The 18,344-nt window shown below is 43.8% G+C and overlaps 1 protein-coding gene across 1 annotated transcript; it reads left to right on the plus strand.

Annotated features, from left to right (window-relative positions):
* The first annotated feature begins 1,449 nt into the window (after positions 1 to 1,449).
* On the plus strand, positions 1,450 to 5,876 carry LOC125552119 (arginine biosynthesis protein ArgJ family). Its single transcript, XM_048715598.2, has 16 exons — positions 1,450 to 1,805; positions 1,891 to 2,014; positions 2,202 to 2,275; positions 2,408 to 2,452; positions 2,565 to 2,615; positions 2,696 to 2,764; positions 3,002 to 3,060; positions 3,203 to 3,272; positions 3,369 to 3,449; positions 3,549 to 3,635; positions 3,981 to 4,103; positions 4,223 to 4,285; positions 4,512 to 4,589; positions 4,708 to 4,853; positions 4,966 to 5,036; positions 5,491 to 5,876. Exons 1-16 carry the CDS (start codon positions 1,638 to 1,640, stop codon positions 5,571 to 5,573), a joined length of 1,392 nt encoding a protein of 463 aa, XP_048571555.1. The 5' UTR covers positions 1,450 to 1,637; the 3' UTR covers positions 5,574 to 5,876.
* The last annotated feature ends 12,468 nt before the right edge of the window (positions 5,877 to 18,344 follow it).

The following is an 18,344-nucleotide window of genomic DNA, read 5'->3' on the forward strand; positions in this document are numbered from 1 at the left end:
TGCCACACACTCCCAAGGCAGAAAGGTAGTGCAAACCGATGCCAAATGCCCCATCTTACTACACCTCTCACAGAAAGCTTGTGGACAACTAGAGGAGTATGGCTAGTGGATTTGCAGATCAAACATGGATCGTAAGCTTTGGGTGGAAGCACCTGGGAGGAACTCTCAGCACGCGGGGTAGTGTCATAGATCTGCTTCTTCTTGTGGGAGTCCGCTGCATTGAAACCAGGAGGATTAGGGTTCTTCTCCACCCAGACCCCCCTGATCTCGCCCGCTTGGCTCGCTCTGCTGCTTCATCCCACCGCTCGGTGTCGTCCGATGCCGACGCCCCCTTCTTGTTGGTGGAGAGATCGTCGCCGTCGACCTCCTTGGACCACGAGAAGCGGCCCCGGTCGCGTCCCCGGTCAAACCGACCGGCTCCGCGCCCCATTTGCCCAGATCCGAAGCCTTCCCGTTGATTCCCGCGGAAAGCTTGGCCACTGCGATCTTCCATCACCGCTGGCTCGCGTGGCTTGGAGGCCACCACCGCAACGTAGGATCTGCTGTCGCCTCCAACCTTTCCCTCCCACCAGAGGAAGGAGGAGGAGATTCTTGATCTAGGGTTTCTTGGTGTCTCTCAGAAGTGAGAAAGAGTGGCGTCTAGGTCATGGATCGGGGTGGGAGGAGCTTTTGTACCCGCGCATCCCTGATGCACACCATGGTCGCGCGAATCTCCGTCCATGTGTCGAGCATCAATGGCGGCCGCCCCAACCGTGGCTGGATGTGGCCCGAGGATCCCTGGGCCCCGCCATCGTCCATCCGGAACATGACTCGGTGCATCGCACGCACCATTGCTCGTCGGTCGCTCCAAACGTGCACACGCAACCGTGTCGCTCGCCGGGATCCGGTCCCGAACCCTAGCTATGTGACAGGGAAAGGAAACGACCTGGCCTACGTCGATGAACTCCCCTTCGCGCAGGTAGCGTGCATCCACCGTCGCTCTCTTCTCGTCAATCAGCACGATCCAGAGAGCACCGTGGCGGAGGAAGATCTCGCCATCGGCGAAGTGGAGGGTGCGTGCCGATGTGAGGTCCGCCGCGAAGGAGACGTGCCAGCGTACGTCAAACGCCATCTTCCTCTCCTCGTGTGCACAATTTCAGTGTTAAAGAGTTTCCTAAAAGACTTCAAATGGCCATTTTCTCATAGCCCACATAATGAGGATATCCAACACATAGGAGTATTTGGGAGGGCGAGCTGCCGAGTTCAGCATGTAACAGATCACACGAGGGAAAACTATTCTTCCGGGGAAAACTATGCCCTCAGTTCGAGTTGATTTTTTTTTGAGCATTTTTTTATGGGTGGGCCGAAGATGCTGACGGGTGACCATCTATCCTCCTTTCAGCTGTTTGACCGCGGGCTAGCACCCCACCCGAAGTACGAGTCCACGGCCCACGACCAGCCCCAACAGCCCTTCTCCGCCGAGCCGCCAGCGCCAGCCGGCCGCGCCACCAACCCCCGGGTCCCAACCGCCGACCGGCCACGCCGCAAAAAGAACCCCCCGACCCGTCCCGCCCGCCACTCCGGCACTCCCACTCCCACTCCCACCTGCCCCGCGCCGCGCGACCAGCCGTCAAGCCACGCCGCCGCTCGCCCCAGCGATGCCGCCACCCTCCCTCCTGCTCTTCCACTGCCGCGCCCCGCTCCCGCACCGCCCGCTGCGGATGAGCTCTCCGTCGCCGAGCAGGAGGGTCGTCTGCTCCGCCTCCACCGCCGAGGGGTACATCTCCGCGGCGCCGATCCTCCTTCCAGACGGGCCATGGAAGCAGGTGATTAGCTCGACCATTTGGCTGTGCTCCCCGCTGGCTCGTCGTCAGGGCTTTGCCCTCTGAATCTGCTTTGGTGTCGATGCAGGTAGAAGGCGGCGTCACGGCGGCGAAGGGGTTTAAGGCCGCGGGCATCTACGGCGGCCTGCGCGCCAAGGGACAGAAGCCTGACTTGGCGCTTGTTGCTTGCGACGTCGACGCCACCGTCGCCGGTAAGACTACCACGAGCGCTTTCTTCATGGTATGGTAGTCAATTCACAACTAGGAAATTTCTATGAGCGTATGCTCAGTTGCTCACTATGATGAACAACCGTTAATTATTGTGTTGCTTTCTGATGTAATGTATGATCGGTAACCTATCAGTTAGACTCAGTTCTCATCGTGTTGGGTTCCTTTCAGGATCTTTTACAACAAATGTTGTTGCTGCTGCGCCTGTTCTGTATTGCAAGCGTGTCCTTAGTTCATCCAAAACAGTAAGATAATTCTGCCCCTAGTCTTACCTTGCCAAAACTAAAGAAAAATTGTTCGATGGAAAAATTATGATACACAATGGTAGTGGTCATTCATTGAGGGGTATTAACTGTTATCATTTTGCTGTTTACTAGGCTCGTGCTGTGTTGATTAATGCTGGTCAAGCAAATGCAGCCACTGTAAGTCTTTCTGCCTTTCGGGAGAACTTAATATGATCGTCAGCATCTCTGAACTGTATTTTGGAATGCACTGACTGAACAAGAGCTATTTCTGTAAATAATTGGTCATCAGGGTGATGCAGGATATCAGGACGCAGTGGATAGTGCAGAAGCTGTTGCCAAGGTACCGAACCTGTCCCTCGGATGCCTATGCACTACGCAGCACATCACTGCTGCTAGTTTGACCAATTATTGCTGTTTCAGCTTTTGAATGTGAGCACAGATGACATACTGATCCAGTCCACTGGTGTCATTGGTCAAAGAATAAAAAAGGTACAATAGGTTTTTGCAACAAATCTACACTCGAGTGTTTCATATGAGGTACTCCCTCGGATTCATATTAATTATCGCTGCTTTAGTATAACTCTGTGCTAAAGTTGTGCTAAAGCAGGGACAATTAATATAGATCGGAGGGAGTGGTAGCTAAGCAACTTGTCTGGCAATACGACACCACACATTGTCTGACCTGTTAGAGTTTCCATCTGATGCTTGTGGGTTTTAACAATGCAGGAAGCACTTATAAATTCACTTCCTAGACTTGTGGGCTCTCTGTCTTCATCTACTGAAGGGTATAATCATTATATATAGTCTTGTGAGCAACAATTTGTTTTCTCAAAGCCTCCACAAACGTAAACCTATTGAGATAAAATCACCACTAGGAGCTTAATGATTTGCTATCTTTAAACTATTGTTTTTGTCCTTCCATTACAGTTCAAATTCTTCAGCTGTGGCCATCACAACTACAGACCTTGTTAGCAAGAGTATTGCTGTCCAGACTGAGGTTTGAATTTCTTTATTTACTTGCATATAGGATTCGTTGGCTTCTATCATGAATTGACATGATCTTGATTATCATCAATTCTTACTAAAAAAATAGATTGGAGGAGTGCCTATCAAGATAGGAGGAATGGCCAAAGGTTCCGGGATGATTCATCCAAATATGGCGACAATGCTTGGTGTATGTCCCCTCTCTCTGTCTCATTTTATACACTCCTTTTCCCTCTCTCATTTCCTCTCTCTAGGCACAGCGCGAGCTTGATGGTAATATCTTTTATAGGTTCTCACAACCGATGCTCAAGTAAGAAGTGATGTTTGGAGAGAAATGGTCCGGACATCAGTGAGTAGAAGTTTCAACCAAATTACTGTGAGTAACCACTCTTCTCTCTTATGTTGATCAGTGTGTGAAGCAATTACACAACCTGCAAAGAACTTATGGAGTCCATCAAAATACTTCCATACATATATATTGAAAATCTATCAATACAATATTAATGTTGTGTGAGGTTCATATCTAGTAGAATAGTGTTGGATACCGATTAGTAGACATTATTTGTTTTTGCACTGGGGTTTAATTTGCTTGGTAATTTGTTTGGAACTATAACTCTGAGAATACATGAGCATTGTTGACTAGTTGGGTTATCTTATGGCCATATGATCTCCTTGGGCATGCACCTAAAACTCATAGCTGTTTTATCTCATAAATCTGAAGGTGGATGGTGATACAAGTACGAATGACTGTGTTATTGCTATGGCTAGTGGATTATCTGGTTTGTCGGACATCCTCACTCATGATAGCGGTGAAGCTCAACAGCTCCAAGCATGCCTAGATGCAGTAAGTTCCAGTTCCCCAATCCAAGCATGCCTGTGTGTGTGCCATAATATTACTCATAGCAATCTATATAGTTTCAGTTATACTGTTAAGTAGAAAGAGTCTGACCTATCTTTATGTAGGTAATGCAAGGCCTCGCAAAATCCATAGCATGGGATGGTGAGGGTGCAACCTGCTTAATTGAGGTTAAGTGGATCAGTGGCATAATACTTTTAACACTTTGTGTCTTCTGCATTATCATCCTACTGGGAGTCTGTGACACATTTTCTTGCGAAAATGATGACTTGGCTCTTTACTTTCAGAAAAACAATTTGAGTCATCTGGCAACAGTTTCATGCATTATATCAAAATTCATTTCGTACATTTCCAGTAATATAGCACAATCTTCTAAAGTGCCCTTTTCCTATGCAGGTTACTGTAAGTGGTGCAAATAATGAGGCAGACGCAGCTAAGATTGCTCGTTCAGTGGCAGCGTCCTCCTTGGTTAAAGTATGTTATTATTTACCTGCCATGTATTGCAGCCTGGGAGCATACGAGCATTACTAGTTTTTTCTTTTGCATTCCTTATCCCACGAGACCTGAATGATTGGATCATTTTTTGGGCCAGGCTGCTGTATTTGGCCGAGACCCGAACTGGGGGCGCATTGCTTGCTCTGTCGGATATTCAGGGATTCATTTTGATGCAGATCAACTTGATATTTCCCTTGGAGTTATTCCACTAATGAAAAATGGCCAACCACTCCCTTTTGACAGGTTAAAGAAACCTTGACTACATATAATTCTAAATTTACTTGTTTGAGTCACAGTGAATAGAACTGTTGAACTCTTTAGTGCTATGAGCTAAAACGCCAACTCTTTTTCTTAGATCTGCTGCTAGCAAGTATCTCAAAGATGCTGGTGACATCCATGGTACAGTGAACATTGATGTATCAGTTGGTAAGCTTCCAGCCTCTGTGGTGCACAATTAAAACTGTAGTATGTCCTTGTATGAGAGCTTCATGATGTTCCGCATCTGTCTTCTAGAATACTCTTAGTTCATATTTATCTTCTAGAATGCTCTTAGTTCATATTTATGCCCATTAAATTGCTGTATTTGCATTTAATCCTTTCCCGTATTCATTAGTTTCGTGAATTAGTATTGATGTTAAGACAGCTGTGAGACAGGCTAATGGGGTGTCTTGAATCAAACGAACCCTGAAATGAATGCTTTCACAGACATTGATTCGTGTGAAGGGAAGCTCAGATCGCGCATAACCCAGTTGTTTTTCTTATCCCCGAACAATCTGATACTCTATTTATCCTTTTTTTTTTCAAGAATACACTCTATTGATGGTTATATTTTATGAAATTGTGAGACTGCCATTACAATACACATCCATTGTGTTCACAGGGAATGGAGGAGGCACTGGAAAGGCGTGGGGCTGTGACCTAAGTTATAAGTATGTCGAAATAAATGCTGAATACACAACCTGAAATTCGTATTCTCCATGAAAACTGCATTTCTGAATACACATCCGTTGTCTTCATTTGTCTGAGTGCTCTTTCGATGCAACTGCATTTCTGAAAACTGTATCATACCGAAACGATAGTGTGTTGTACCAATAGGTCGAACATGTATTATCTTTTACAAGAACAGTCAGGTTAGTGTTTTGTGACTGGAATAATGCGCTGAAGAATTTGGTGGTACCATGTGAAAATTGTCTACCATCCTTCTCGGTTCTGATTGATAAAGGAGGATGTTGGCCTGACAAAATAAAGTTTATTTGGATTTTTGTATATGCTATTATTTGTGGATTGGAAGGGGAGCCTTGGCGCAGTGGTAAAGCTGTTGCCTTGTGACCATGAGGTCACGGGTTCAAGTCCTGAAAACAGCATTTTATAAAAATGTAGGGAAAGGCTGCGTACTATAGATGCCCTATTATTTGTGGATTGATTGCAACTTTCAGGTACCAAGTCAAGTTTCTCACTATGCCATAATAAGTAGTCGGTTGACTGCAGAACATTAGCATTTGGTTCAGTAGGTTCGTTCGATGAACATCCTGTTATTCACTGATAGAGCTTGGTGTTGTGACATTGAAATGGGTTGGTGAATAGAACGAGGGGCCAACTTGGATGTTTTGGCATGTTGTACTTTTGCTAAATTTAAAGAATACTAGTGAAAATTAAAGATATCTGATTTTCTTTCTCTAACATACGTAGTTAACCGGTATACTTGCATATAAAGTTTCATGAAAAAATGGCATCCATGGAAATCTGGGCAAAAATGACAAAATTGAAGCTATATTAAAAACACTACTTGATGAATACTATGGTTCTAATTGTATTTTCTTCACTAAGAATACCTCATGTGTCAATACTTTACAAAACTTCACACGTGAGTAGAATGGCCGACCAAATTTGATACCCCAACATTTTAGAATTCAAAAGAATGGTATTTTTCTTTTAATTTACTATTCATGTGGGTGCGTGTGGAACCATGTTCGCCTTTCTATTTTCGCCAAGGAGCTCATTATTTTGAAAAACGTGAAAGATGTATTAAGAAGTTTGAAAAAACAATCCGCTGGTATATATGGATGTATTATATATATTTGTAACCTTCATGAGAAAGTTTGTTAATTTGTAATCTACAGAAAAAGACAATTTTCTGGGTGCACAAAGGCAAATAATAACTCTATTTTTGGACCATATATTTTTCTTTTATAGGAGGGTGCGCGCGCGCACATATGTAAATTTGTTTTTAGAAAAAATGGGTTTCAGAATATTGTTTTTTATTCTTTTTTCACACAAAATACTAGCTCCACGTAATATGGATTCCGTTTTGTCCTTTTGGGTTCCATGTCTTCTTATTCGGCAGACATGCCAAGATTAAATGGACGAATGTGATCTCTTTCTAGGTTAAATGGACGACCATGATAAATTCAGCCAATGCAACAAAAATTATAGAAGTTAGGAAATGTTCAAACATAATTCACAAGAACATTTGCAATCTTTCAAAACTATCTCAAACCCACACTTCTAAGTAAAAAAATGTTGTTGTTGTGGAGAGAACGTGAGATTAGGGGGTACTCCCTCCGTAAAGAAATATAAGTAGTGATATGAACGCTCTTATGTTTTTTTACAAAGGAAGTATCTCTTAACCATATTCTCAACATAGACTAAACAAGTAGGGTGTATGTACAAATCACTTGCATCATACACTTGACGAAGTGAATTGTGATGTGTTTTAATAGGTTTGGTCGCCTCGACGGTACGCGACCTAGTCCTATTTTGTGAACTACTGAGGGAGGCTTGATCGCCAACTTGGTTTGTATGGGACCTCCCAAGGTTGAACCTGGGCTTCTTTTCCTTGATGTTGGTCTGAGTCATATGGGACCCCTCGGATACGGAGCTAGAGCTTTGTGCTCTCTCTCTCTCTCTCTCTCTCTCTCTCTCTCTCCTTGTGTGTATTCAAGTGAGACACGATAGAGCCTCCACCCTTTGAGGGTTTATATAGGCTAGGAGTCCTTAAATGACCAAGACTGCTTAGAGGTGGTAGGGGAGAGAAGTAAATGGATAAAAGTTGACCCACTAGTCTATGGAGGGACAAGATATGCGGTGAATTGGCCTTCGTGCTTGACCTATTCTTTTTATCTTCTTTCTTCTTTGAATTATTAACTATGAATTGATGCTTTGACTTTTGTTGAATTTGCTTGATAAACATATGACTAGGTGGCACCCTCAGCATAAAAAATCACATTAGTCGCATAATTTGCAAAAAAAAACATTTTCATCAACATTATTTCGTTGTTCTATGAAAGCAAGTCATCACATGACACAACATGACGTTGCATCTTAAACATGTTGACTACCAAAATGATAATGCAATATCATTGTTAAGGAGAAATAGTGCACATTATTTTTTGATCGAGGATACGACTCTTATCATGGAATCTAAGATAAATTATGATTTGTTCTCCCATGAGACATACTAAATGACATCTATTCTAGTTACAACTCTAGGACACAAGCACTTGAATAGTTGTATCTAGACATATATTTATTACATATTATACATCACAAGATACTATGTGATACAACACCGATACAAACTCTTGAGTTGTATCTAAACATATATTTGTCGCACATGATACATCATAAGATACTATCGAACCTGCAATGACATTTAATTATTTTTTGATATCAATGATAAATATACTTATAGGGGACTAATTATGTTTGCTAAGTGAATATACAAGGTTTAGTCCTCGTGGATAATTTGTGTGTGGATCATGAAGAAAATATGCCCTAGAGGCAATAATAAAGTTGTTATTTATATTTCCTTATATCATGATAAATGTTTATTATTCATGCTAGAATTGTATTAACCGGAAACTTAGTACATGTGTGAATACATAGGCAAATAGAGTGTCACTAGTTTGCCTCTACTTGACTAGCTCGTTGAATCAATGATGGTTATGTTTCCTAAACATAGACATGAGTTTTCATTTGATTAACGAGATCACATCATTAGAGAATGATGTGATTGACTTGACCCATCTGTTAGCTTAGCACGATGATCGTTTAGTTTGTTGCTATTGCTTTCTTCATGACTTATACATGTTCCTATGACTATGAGATTATGCAACTCCCGAGTACCGGAGGAACACTTTGTGTGCTACCAAACATCACAACGTAACTGGGTGATCATAAAGGTGCACTACAGGTGTCTCCAATGGTACTTATTGAGTTGGCATAGATCGAGATTAGGATTTGTCACTCCGATTGTCGGAGAGGTATCTCTGGGCCTTCTCGGTAATGCACATCACTATAAGCCTTGCCGGCATTATAACTAATGAGTTAGTTGCGGGATGATGCATTACGGAACGAGTAAAGAGACTTGCCGGTAACGAGATTGAACTAGGTATGAGATACCGAAGATCGAATCTCGGGCAAATAACATACCGATGACAAAGGGAACAACGTATATCGTTATGCGGTTTGACCGGTAAAGATCTTCGTAGAATATGTAGGAGCCAATATGAGCATCCGGGTTCCGCTATTGGTTATTGACCGGAGACGAGTCTCGGTCATGTCTACATAGTTCTCGAACACGTAGGGTCCGCACGCTTAAAGTTCGGTGACGATCGGTATTATGAGTTTATGTGTTTTGATGTATCGAAGGTAGTTCGGAGTCCCGGATGTGATCACGGACATGACGAGGAGTCTCGAAATGGTTGATACATAAAGATTGATATATTGGACGGCTATATTCGGACACCGGAAGTGTTCCGGATGTTTTAGGAGAAAACCGGAGTGCCGGGGGGGTTACCGGAACCCCCCAGGGAAGTATTGGGCCTTAATGGGCCTGAGGGGAGAGAGAGGACAGCAGCCCACGAGGTGGCGCACCCCCTCCCATGAGGAGTCCGAATTGGACTAGGAGAGGGGGGCGCGGCCCCTCTTTCCCTCTCCCTCTCCCTCTCTTTCCTTCCCCCTTCCCCCTTCCTAGTAGGACTAGAAAAGGATGAATCCTACTCCTACTAGGAGGAGGATTCCTCCTCTCCTTGGGGCGCACCAAGGCCGGCCGGCCTTCCCCCTTACTCCTTTATGTACGGGGCGGGGGGCACCCAAAGACACACAAGTTGATTGTTCCAAGCCGTGTGCGGTGCCCCCCTCCACCATAATCCACCTCGATCATATCATAGCAGTGTTTAGGCGAAGCCCTGCGTCGGTGGCAACATCATCACCGTCATCACGGCGCTGTGCTGACGGAACCTCCCGCGAAGCTCTGCTGGATCGGAGTTCGTGGGACGTCATCGAGCTGAACGTGTGCTGAACTCGGAGCTGCCATACGTTCGGTACTTGGATCGGTCGGATCGTGAAGACGTACGACTACATCAACCGCGTTCTCATAACGCTTCCGCTTACGGTCTACGAGGGTACGTGGACGATACTATCCCCTCTCGTTGCTATGCATCACCAGGATCTTGTGTATGCGTAGGATTTTTTTTGAAATTACTACGTTCCCCAACAGTGGCATCCAAGCCAGGTTTATGCGTAGATGTTATATGCACGAGTAGAACACAAAGGAGTTGTGGGCATGGGTATATGCATATTGCTTGCCGTCACTAGTTGATTCTTGATTCAGCGGCATTGTTGGATGAAGCGGCCTAGACCGACATTACGCGTACGCTTACGCGAGGCTGGTTCTACCGACGTGCTTCGCACATAGGTGGCTAGTGGGTGTTTGTTTCTCCAGCTTTAGTTGAATCAGATTCAATGAACAAGGTTCTTTCTGAAGATCAAAAAGTAATCACTATACCACGTTGTGGTTTTTGATGCGTAGGTAAGAACGGTTCTTGCTCAGCTCGTAGCAGCCACGTAAAACTTGCAACAACAAGGTAGAGGACGTCTAACTTGTTTTTGCAGGGTGAGGGAGTCCTGGATTAGGGGGTCTCCGGACAGCCGAACTATATCCTTTGGCTGGACTGTTGGACTATGAAGATACTGAAGGAAATATGCCCTAGAGGCAATAATAAAGTTATTATTTATTTTCTTATATCATGATAAAAGTTTATTATTCATGCTAGAATTGTATTAACCGGAAACATAATACAGGTGTGAATACATAGACAAACAGAGTGTCACTAGTATGCCTCTACTTGACTAGCTCGTTAATCAAAGATGGTTATGTTTCCTAACCATGGACAAAGAGTTGTTATTTGATTAACGGGATCACATCATTAGTTGAATGATCTGATTGACATGACCCATTCCATTAGCTTAGCACCCGATCGTTTAGTATGTTGCTATTGCTTTCTTCATGATTTATACATGTTCCTATGACTATGAGATTATGCAACTCCCGTTTGCCAGAGGAACACTTCGTGTGCTACCAAACGTAACAACGTAACTGGGTGATTATAAAGGAGCTCTACAGGTGTCTCCAAAGGTACATGTTGGGTTGGCGTATTTCGAGATTAGGATTTGTCACTCCGATTGTCGGAGAGGTATCTCTGGGCCCTCTCGGTAATGCACATCACTTAAGCCTTGCAAGCATTGCAACTAATGAGTTAGTTGCGGGATGATGTATTACAGAACGAGTAAAGAGACTTGCCGGTAACGAGATTGAACTAGGTATAGGATACCGACGATCGAATCTCGGGCAAGTAACATACCGATGACAAAGGGAACAACGTATGTTGTTATGCGGTCTGACCGATAAAGATCTTCGTAGAATATGTAGGAGCCAATATGAGCATCCAGGTTCCGCTATTGGTTATTGACCGGAGACGTGTCTCGGTCATGTCTACATTGTTCTCGAACCCGTAGGGTCCGCACGCTTAAGGTTTCGATGACAGTTATATTATGAGTTTATGCGTTTTGATGTACCGAAGTCCCGGATGTGATCACGGACACGACGAGGAGTCTCAAAATGGTCGATACATAAAGATTGATATATTGGAAGCCTATGTTTGGATATCGAAAGTGTTTCGGGTGAAATCGGGATTTTACCGGATTACCGGGAGGTTACCGGAACCCCCCGGGAGGTATATGGGCCTTAGTGGGCCTTAGTGGAAGAGAGGAGAGGTGGCCAGAGATGGGCCGCGCGCCCCTCCCCCTTGGTCCGAATAGGACAAGGAGAGGGGGCCGGCCCCCCTTCCTCCTCTCTCTCCTCTTTTCCCCCCTCCGCGAATCCTATTCCAACTAGGAAAGGGGGGAGTCCTACTCCCGGAGGGAGTAGGACTCCTCCTGGCGCGCCTCCTCTTGGCCGGCCAGCCCCCCCTTTGAACCTTTATATACGGAGGCAAGGGGCACCCCTAGAGACACAAGTTGATCCACGTGATCATATTCTTAGCCGTGTGCGGTGCCCCCTTCCACCATAGTCCTCGATTATATTGTAGCGGTGCTTAGGTGAAGCCCTGCGACAGTAGTACATCAAGATCGTCACCACGCCGTCGTGCTGACGGAACTCTTCCCCGACACTTTGCTGGATCGGAGTCCGGGGATCGTCATCGAGCTGAACGTGTGCTAGAACTCGGAGGTGCCGTAGTTTCGGTGCTTGATCGGTCGGGCCGTGAAGACGTACGACTACATCAGCCAAGTTAACGCTTCCGTTGTCGATCTACAAGGGTACGTAGATCACACTCTCCCCTCTCGTTGCTATGCATCACCATGATCTTGCGTGTGCGTAAGAAATTTTTTGAAATTACTACGTTCCCCAACAGTGGCATCCGAGCCTAGGTTTTATGTGTTGATGTTATATGCATGAGTAGAACACAAGTGAGTTGTGGGCGATATAAGTCATACTGCTTACCAGCATGTCATACTTTGGTTCGGCGGTATTGTTGGACGAAGCGGCCCGGACCGACATTACGCGTACGCTTACGCGAGACCGGTTCTCCCGGCGTGCTTTGCACATAGGTGGCTTGCGGGTGACAGTTTCTCCAACTTTAGTTGAACCGAGTGTGGCTACGCCCGGTCCTTGCGAAGGTTAAAACAGCACTAACTTGACAAACTATCGTTGTGGTTTTGATGCGTAGGTAAGATTGGTTCTTGCTTAAGCCCGTAGCAGCCACGTAAAACTTGCAACAACAAAGTAGAGGACGTCTAACTTGTTTTTGCAGGGCATGTTGTGATGTGATATGGTCAAGACATGATGCTAAATTTTATTGTATGAGATGATCATGTTTTGTAACCGAGTTATCGGCAACTGGCAGGAGCCATATGGTTGTCGCTTTATTGTATGCAATGCAATCGCGCTGTAATGCTTTACTTTATCACTAAGCGGTAGCGATAGTCGTGGAAGCATGAGATTGGCGAGACGACAACGATGCTACGATGGAGATCAAGGTGTCGCGCCGGTGACGATGGTGATCATGACGGTGCTTCGGAGATGGAGATCACAAGCACAAGATGATGATGGCCATATCATATCACTTATATTGATTGCATGTGATGTTTATCGTTTATGCATCTTATCTTGCTTTGATTGACGGTAGCATTATAAGATGATCTCTCACATAATTATCAAGAAGTGTTCTCCCTGAGTATGCACCGTTGCGAAAGTTCTTCGTGCTGAGACACCACGTGATGATCAGGTGTGATAGGCTCTACGTTCAAATACAACGGGTGCAAAACAGTTGCACACGCGGAATACTCAGGTTATACTTGACGAGCCAAGCATATACAGATATGGCCTCGGAACACGGAGACTGAAAGGTCGAGCGTGAATCATATAGTATATATATGATCAACATAGTGATGTTCACCAATGAAACTACTCCATCTCACGTGATGATCGGACATGGTTTAGTTGATTTGGATCACGTAATCACTTAGAGGATTAGAGGGATGTCTATCTAAGTGGGAGTTCTTTAAGTAATATGATTAATTGAACCTAAATTTACCATGAACTTAGTACCTGATAGTATCTTGCTTGTTTATGTATGATTGTAGATAAATGGCCCGTGTTGTTGTTTCGTTGAATTTTAATGCGTTCCTTGAGAAAGCAAAGTTGAAAGATGATGGTAGCAATTACACGGACTGGGTCCGTAACTTGAGGATTATTCTCATTGCTGCACAGAAGAATTACGTCCTGGAAGCACCGCTGGGTGCCAGACCTGCTGCTGGAGCAACACCAGATGTTGTGAACGTCTGGCAGAGCAAAGCTGATGACTACTCGATAGTTCAGTGTGCCATGCTTTACGGGTTAGAACCGGGACTTCAACGACGTTTTGAACGTCATGGAGCATATGAGATGTTCCAGGAGTTGAAGTTAATATTTCAAGCAAATGCCCGGATTGAGAGATATGAAGTCTCCAATAAGTTCTATAGCTGCAAGATGGAGGAGAAAAGTTCTGTCGGTGAGCATATACTCAAAATGTCTGGGTATAATAATCACTTGATTCAAATGGGAGTTAATCTTCCAGATGATTGCATCATTGACAGAATTCTCCAATCACTGCCACCAAGCTACAAGAGCTTCGTGATGAACTATAATATGCAAGGGATGAATAAGACTATTCCCGAGCTCTTCGCAATGCTGAAAGCTGCGGAGGTAGAAATCAAAAAGGAGCATCAAGTGTTGATGGTCAACAAGACCACTAGTTTCAAGAAAAAGGGCAAAGGGAAGAAGAAGGGGAACTTCAAGAAGAACAGCAAGCAAGTTGCTGCTCAAGATAAGAAACCCAAGTTTGGACCTAAGCCTGAAACTGAGTGCTTCTACTGCAAGCAGACTGGTCACTGGAAGCGGAACTGCCCCAAGTATTTGGCGGATAAGAAGGATGGCAAGGTGAACAAAGGTATATGTGATATACATGTTATTGATGTGTACCTTACTAATGCTCACAGTAGCACCTGGGTATTTGATACTGGTTCTGTTGCTAATATTTGCAACTCAAAACAGGGACTACGGATTAAGCGAACATTGGCTAAGGACGAGGTGACGATGCGCGTGGGAAACGGTTCCAAAGTCGATGTGATCGCAGTCGGCGCGCTACCTCTACATCTACCTTCGGGATTAATATTAGACCTAAATAATTGTTATTTGGTGCCAGCGTTAAGCATGAACATTATATCTGGATCTTATTTGATGCGAGACGGTTATTCATTTAAATCAGAGAATAATGGTTGTTCTATTTATATGAGTAATATCTTTTATGGTCATGCACCCTTGAAGAATGGTCTATTCTTATTGAATCTCGATAGTAGTGACACACATATTCATAATGTTGAAGCCAAAAGATGCAGAGTTGATAATGATAGTTCAACTTATTTGTGGCACTGCCGTTTAGGTCATATCGGTGTAAAGCGCATGAAGAAACTCCATACTGATGGACTTTTGGAACCACTTGATTATGAATCACTTGGTACTTGCAAACCGTGCCTCATGGGCAAGATGACTAAAACGCCGTTCTCTGGTACTATGGAGAGAGCAACAGATTTGTTGGAAATCATACATACAGATGTATGTGGTCCGATGAATATTGAGGCTCGTGGCGGATATCGTTATTTTCTCACCTTCACAGATGACTTAAGCAGATATGGATATATCTACTTAATGAAACATAAGTCTGAAACGTTTGAAGTTCAAAGAATTTCAGAGTGAAGTTGAAAATCATCGTAACAAGAAAATAAAGTTTCTATGATCTGATCGTGGAGGAGAATATTTGAGTTACGAGTTTGGTGTACATTTGAAACAATGCAGAATAGTTTCGCAACTCACGCCATCTGGAACACCACAGCATAATGGTGTGTCCGAACGTCGTAATCGTACTTTACTAGATATGGTGAGATCTATGATGTCTCTTACTGATTTACCGCTATCATTTTGGGGTTATGCTTTGGAGACGGCCGCATTCACGTTAAATAGGGCACCATCAAAATCCGTTGAGACGACGCCTTATGAACTATGGTTTGGCAAGAAACCAAAGTTGTCATTTCTGAAAGTTTGGGGCTGCGATGCTTATGTGAAAAAGCTTCAACCTGATAAGCTCGAACCCAAATCGGAGAAATGCGTCTTCATAGGATATCCAAAGGAGACTATTGGATACACCTTCTATCACAGATCCGAAGGCAAGACTTTTGTTGCTAAGTTCGGAAACTTTCTGGAGAAGGAATTTCTCTCGAAAGAAGTGAGTGGGAGGAAAGTAGAACTTGACGAGGTAACTGTACCTGCTCCCTTATTGGAAAATAGTGCATCACAGAAAACTGTTTCTGTGACACCTACACCAATTAGTGAGGAAGCTAATGATAAAGATCATGAAACTTCAGAACAAGATACTACTGAACCTCGTAGATCAACCAGAGTGAGATCCGCACCAGAGTGGTACGGTAATCCTGTTCTGGAAGTCATGCTACTAGATCATGATGAACCTACAAACTATGAAGAAGCGATGGTGAGCCCAGATTCCGCAAAATGGCTTGAAGCCATGAAATCTGAGATGGGATCCATGTATGAGAATAAAGTATGGACTTTGGTTGACTTGCCCAATGATCGGCAAGCAATTGAGAATAAATGGATCTTCAAGAAGAAGACTAACGCCGACGGTAATATTACTGTCTACAAAGCTCGACTTGTTGCAAAATGGTTTCGGCAAGTTCAAGGGGTTGACTACGATGAGACCTTCTCACCCGTAGCGATGCTTAAGTCTATCCGAATCATGTTAGCAATTGCCGCATTTTATGATTATGAAATTTGGCAGATGGATGTCAAAACTGCATTCCTGAATGGATTTCTGGAAGAAGAGTTGTATATGATGCAACCGGAAGGTTTTGTCGATCCAAAGTGAGCTAACAAAGTGTGCAAGCTCCAACGATCCATTTATGGACTAGTGCAAGCCTCTCGGAGTTGGAATAAACGCTTTGATAGTGTGATCAAAGCATTTGGTTTTATATAGACTTTTGGAGAAGCCTGTATTTACAAGAAAGTGAGTGGGAGCTCTGTAGCATTTCTGATATTATATGTGGATGACATATTACTGATTGGAAATGATATAGAATTTCTGGATAGCATAAAGGGATACTTGAATAAGAGTTTTTCAATGAAAGACCTCGGTGAAGCTGCCTACATATTAGGCATAAAGATCTATAGAGATAGATCAAGACGTTTAATTGGACTTTCACAAAGCACATACCTTGACAAGATTTTGAAGAAGTTCAAAATGGATCAAGCAAAGAAAGGGTTCTTGTCTGTGTTACAAGGTGTGAAGTTGAGTCAGACTTAATGCCCGACCACTGCAGAAGATAGAGAGAAAATGAAAGATGTTCCCTATGCTTCAGCCATAGGCTCTATCATGTATGCAATGCTGTGTACCAGACCTGATGTGTGCCTTGCTATAAGTCTAGCAGGGAGGTACCAAAGTAATCCAGGAGTGGATCACTGGACAGCGGTCAAGAACATCCTAAAGTACCTGAAAAGGACTAAGGATATGTTTCTCGTATATGGAGGTGACAAAGAGCTCATCGTAAACGGTTACGTTGATGCAAGCTTTGACACTGATCCGGACGATTCTAAATCGCAAACCGGATACGTGTTTACATTAAACGGTGGAGCTGTTAGTTGGTGCAGTTCTAAACAGAGCGTCGTGGCGGGATCTACGTGTGAAGCGGAATACATAGCTGCTTCGGAAGCAGCGAATGAAGGAGTCTGGATGAAGGAGTTCATATCCGATCTAGGTGTCATACCTAGTGCATCAGGTCCAATGAAAATTTTTTGTGACAATACTGGTGCAATTGCCTTGGCGAAGGAATCCAGATTTCACAAGATAACCAAGCACATCAAGAGACGCTTCAATTCCATCCGGGATCTAGTCCAGGTGGGAGACATAGAGATTTACAAGATACATACGGATCTGAATGTTGCAGACCCATTGACTAAGCCTCTTCCACGAGCAAAACATGATCAGCACCAAGGCTCCATGGGTGTTAGAATCATTACTGTGTAATCTAGATTATTGACTCTAGTGCAAGTGGGAGACTGAAGGAAATATGCCCTAGAGGCAATAATAAAGTTATTATTTATTTTCTTATATCATGATAAAAGTTTATTATTCATGCTAGAATTGTATTAACCGGAAACATAATACATGTGTGAATACATAGACAAACAGAGTGTCACTAGTATGCCTCTACTTGACTAGCTCATTAATCAAAGATGGTTATGTTTCCTAACCATGGACAAAGAGTTGTTATTTGATTAACGGGATCACATCATTAGTTGAATGATCTGATTGACATGAGCCATTCCATTAGCTTAGCACCCGATTGTTTAGTATGTTGCTATTACTTTCTTCATGACTTATACATGTTCCTATGACTATGAGATTATGCAACTCCCGTTTGCCAGAGGAACACTTTGTGTGCTACCAAACGTCACAACGTAACTAGGTGATTATAAAGGAGCTCTATAGGTGTCTCCAAAGGTACATGTTGGGTTGGCGTATTTCGAGATTAGGATTTGTCACTCTGATTGTCGGAGAGGTATCTCTGGGCCCTCTCGGTAATGCACATCACTTAAGCCTTGCAAGCATTGCAACTAATGAGTTAGTTGCGGGATGATGTATTACAGAACGAGTAAAGAGACTTGCCGGTAACGAGATTGAACTAGGTATAGGATACCGACGATCGAATCTCGGGCAAGTAACATACCGATGACAAAGGGAACAACGTATGTTGTTATGTGGTCTGACCGATAAAGATCTTCGTAGAATATGTAGGAGCCAATATGAGCATCCAGGTTCCGCTATTGGTTATTGACCGGAGACG

Source organism: Triticum urartu, chromosome 4A, assembly GCF_056163025.1.
Source record: "Triticum urartu cultivar PI428250 chromosome 4A, HENAU_Tu73, whole genome shotgun sequence".
NCBI lineage: Eukaryota > Viridiplantae > Streptophyta > Magnoliopsida > Poales > Poaceae > Triticum > Triticum urartu.

Coding starts and splice junctions, on each gene's coding strand:
- LOC125552119 (XM_048715598.2), top strand. CDS start 1,638: ATGCCGCCACCCTCCCTCCTGCTCTTCCACTGCCGCGCCCCGCTCCCG. Junction 3,450..3,548: donor ATATGGCGACAATGCTTGGT/GTATGTCCCCTC, acceptor TATCTTTTATAG/GTTCTCACAACCGATGCTCA. Junction 4,286..4,511: donor GTGCAACCTGCTTAATTGAG/GTTAAGTGGATC, acceptor TTTCCTATGCAG/GTTACTGTAAGTGGTGCAAA.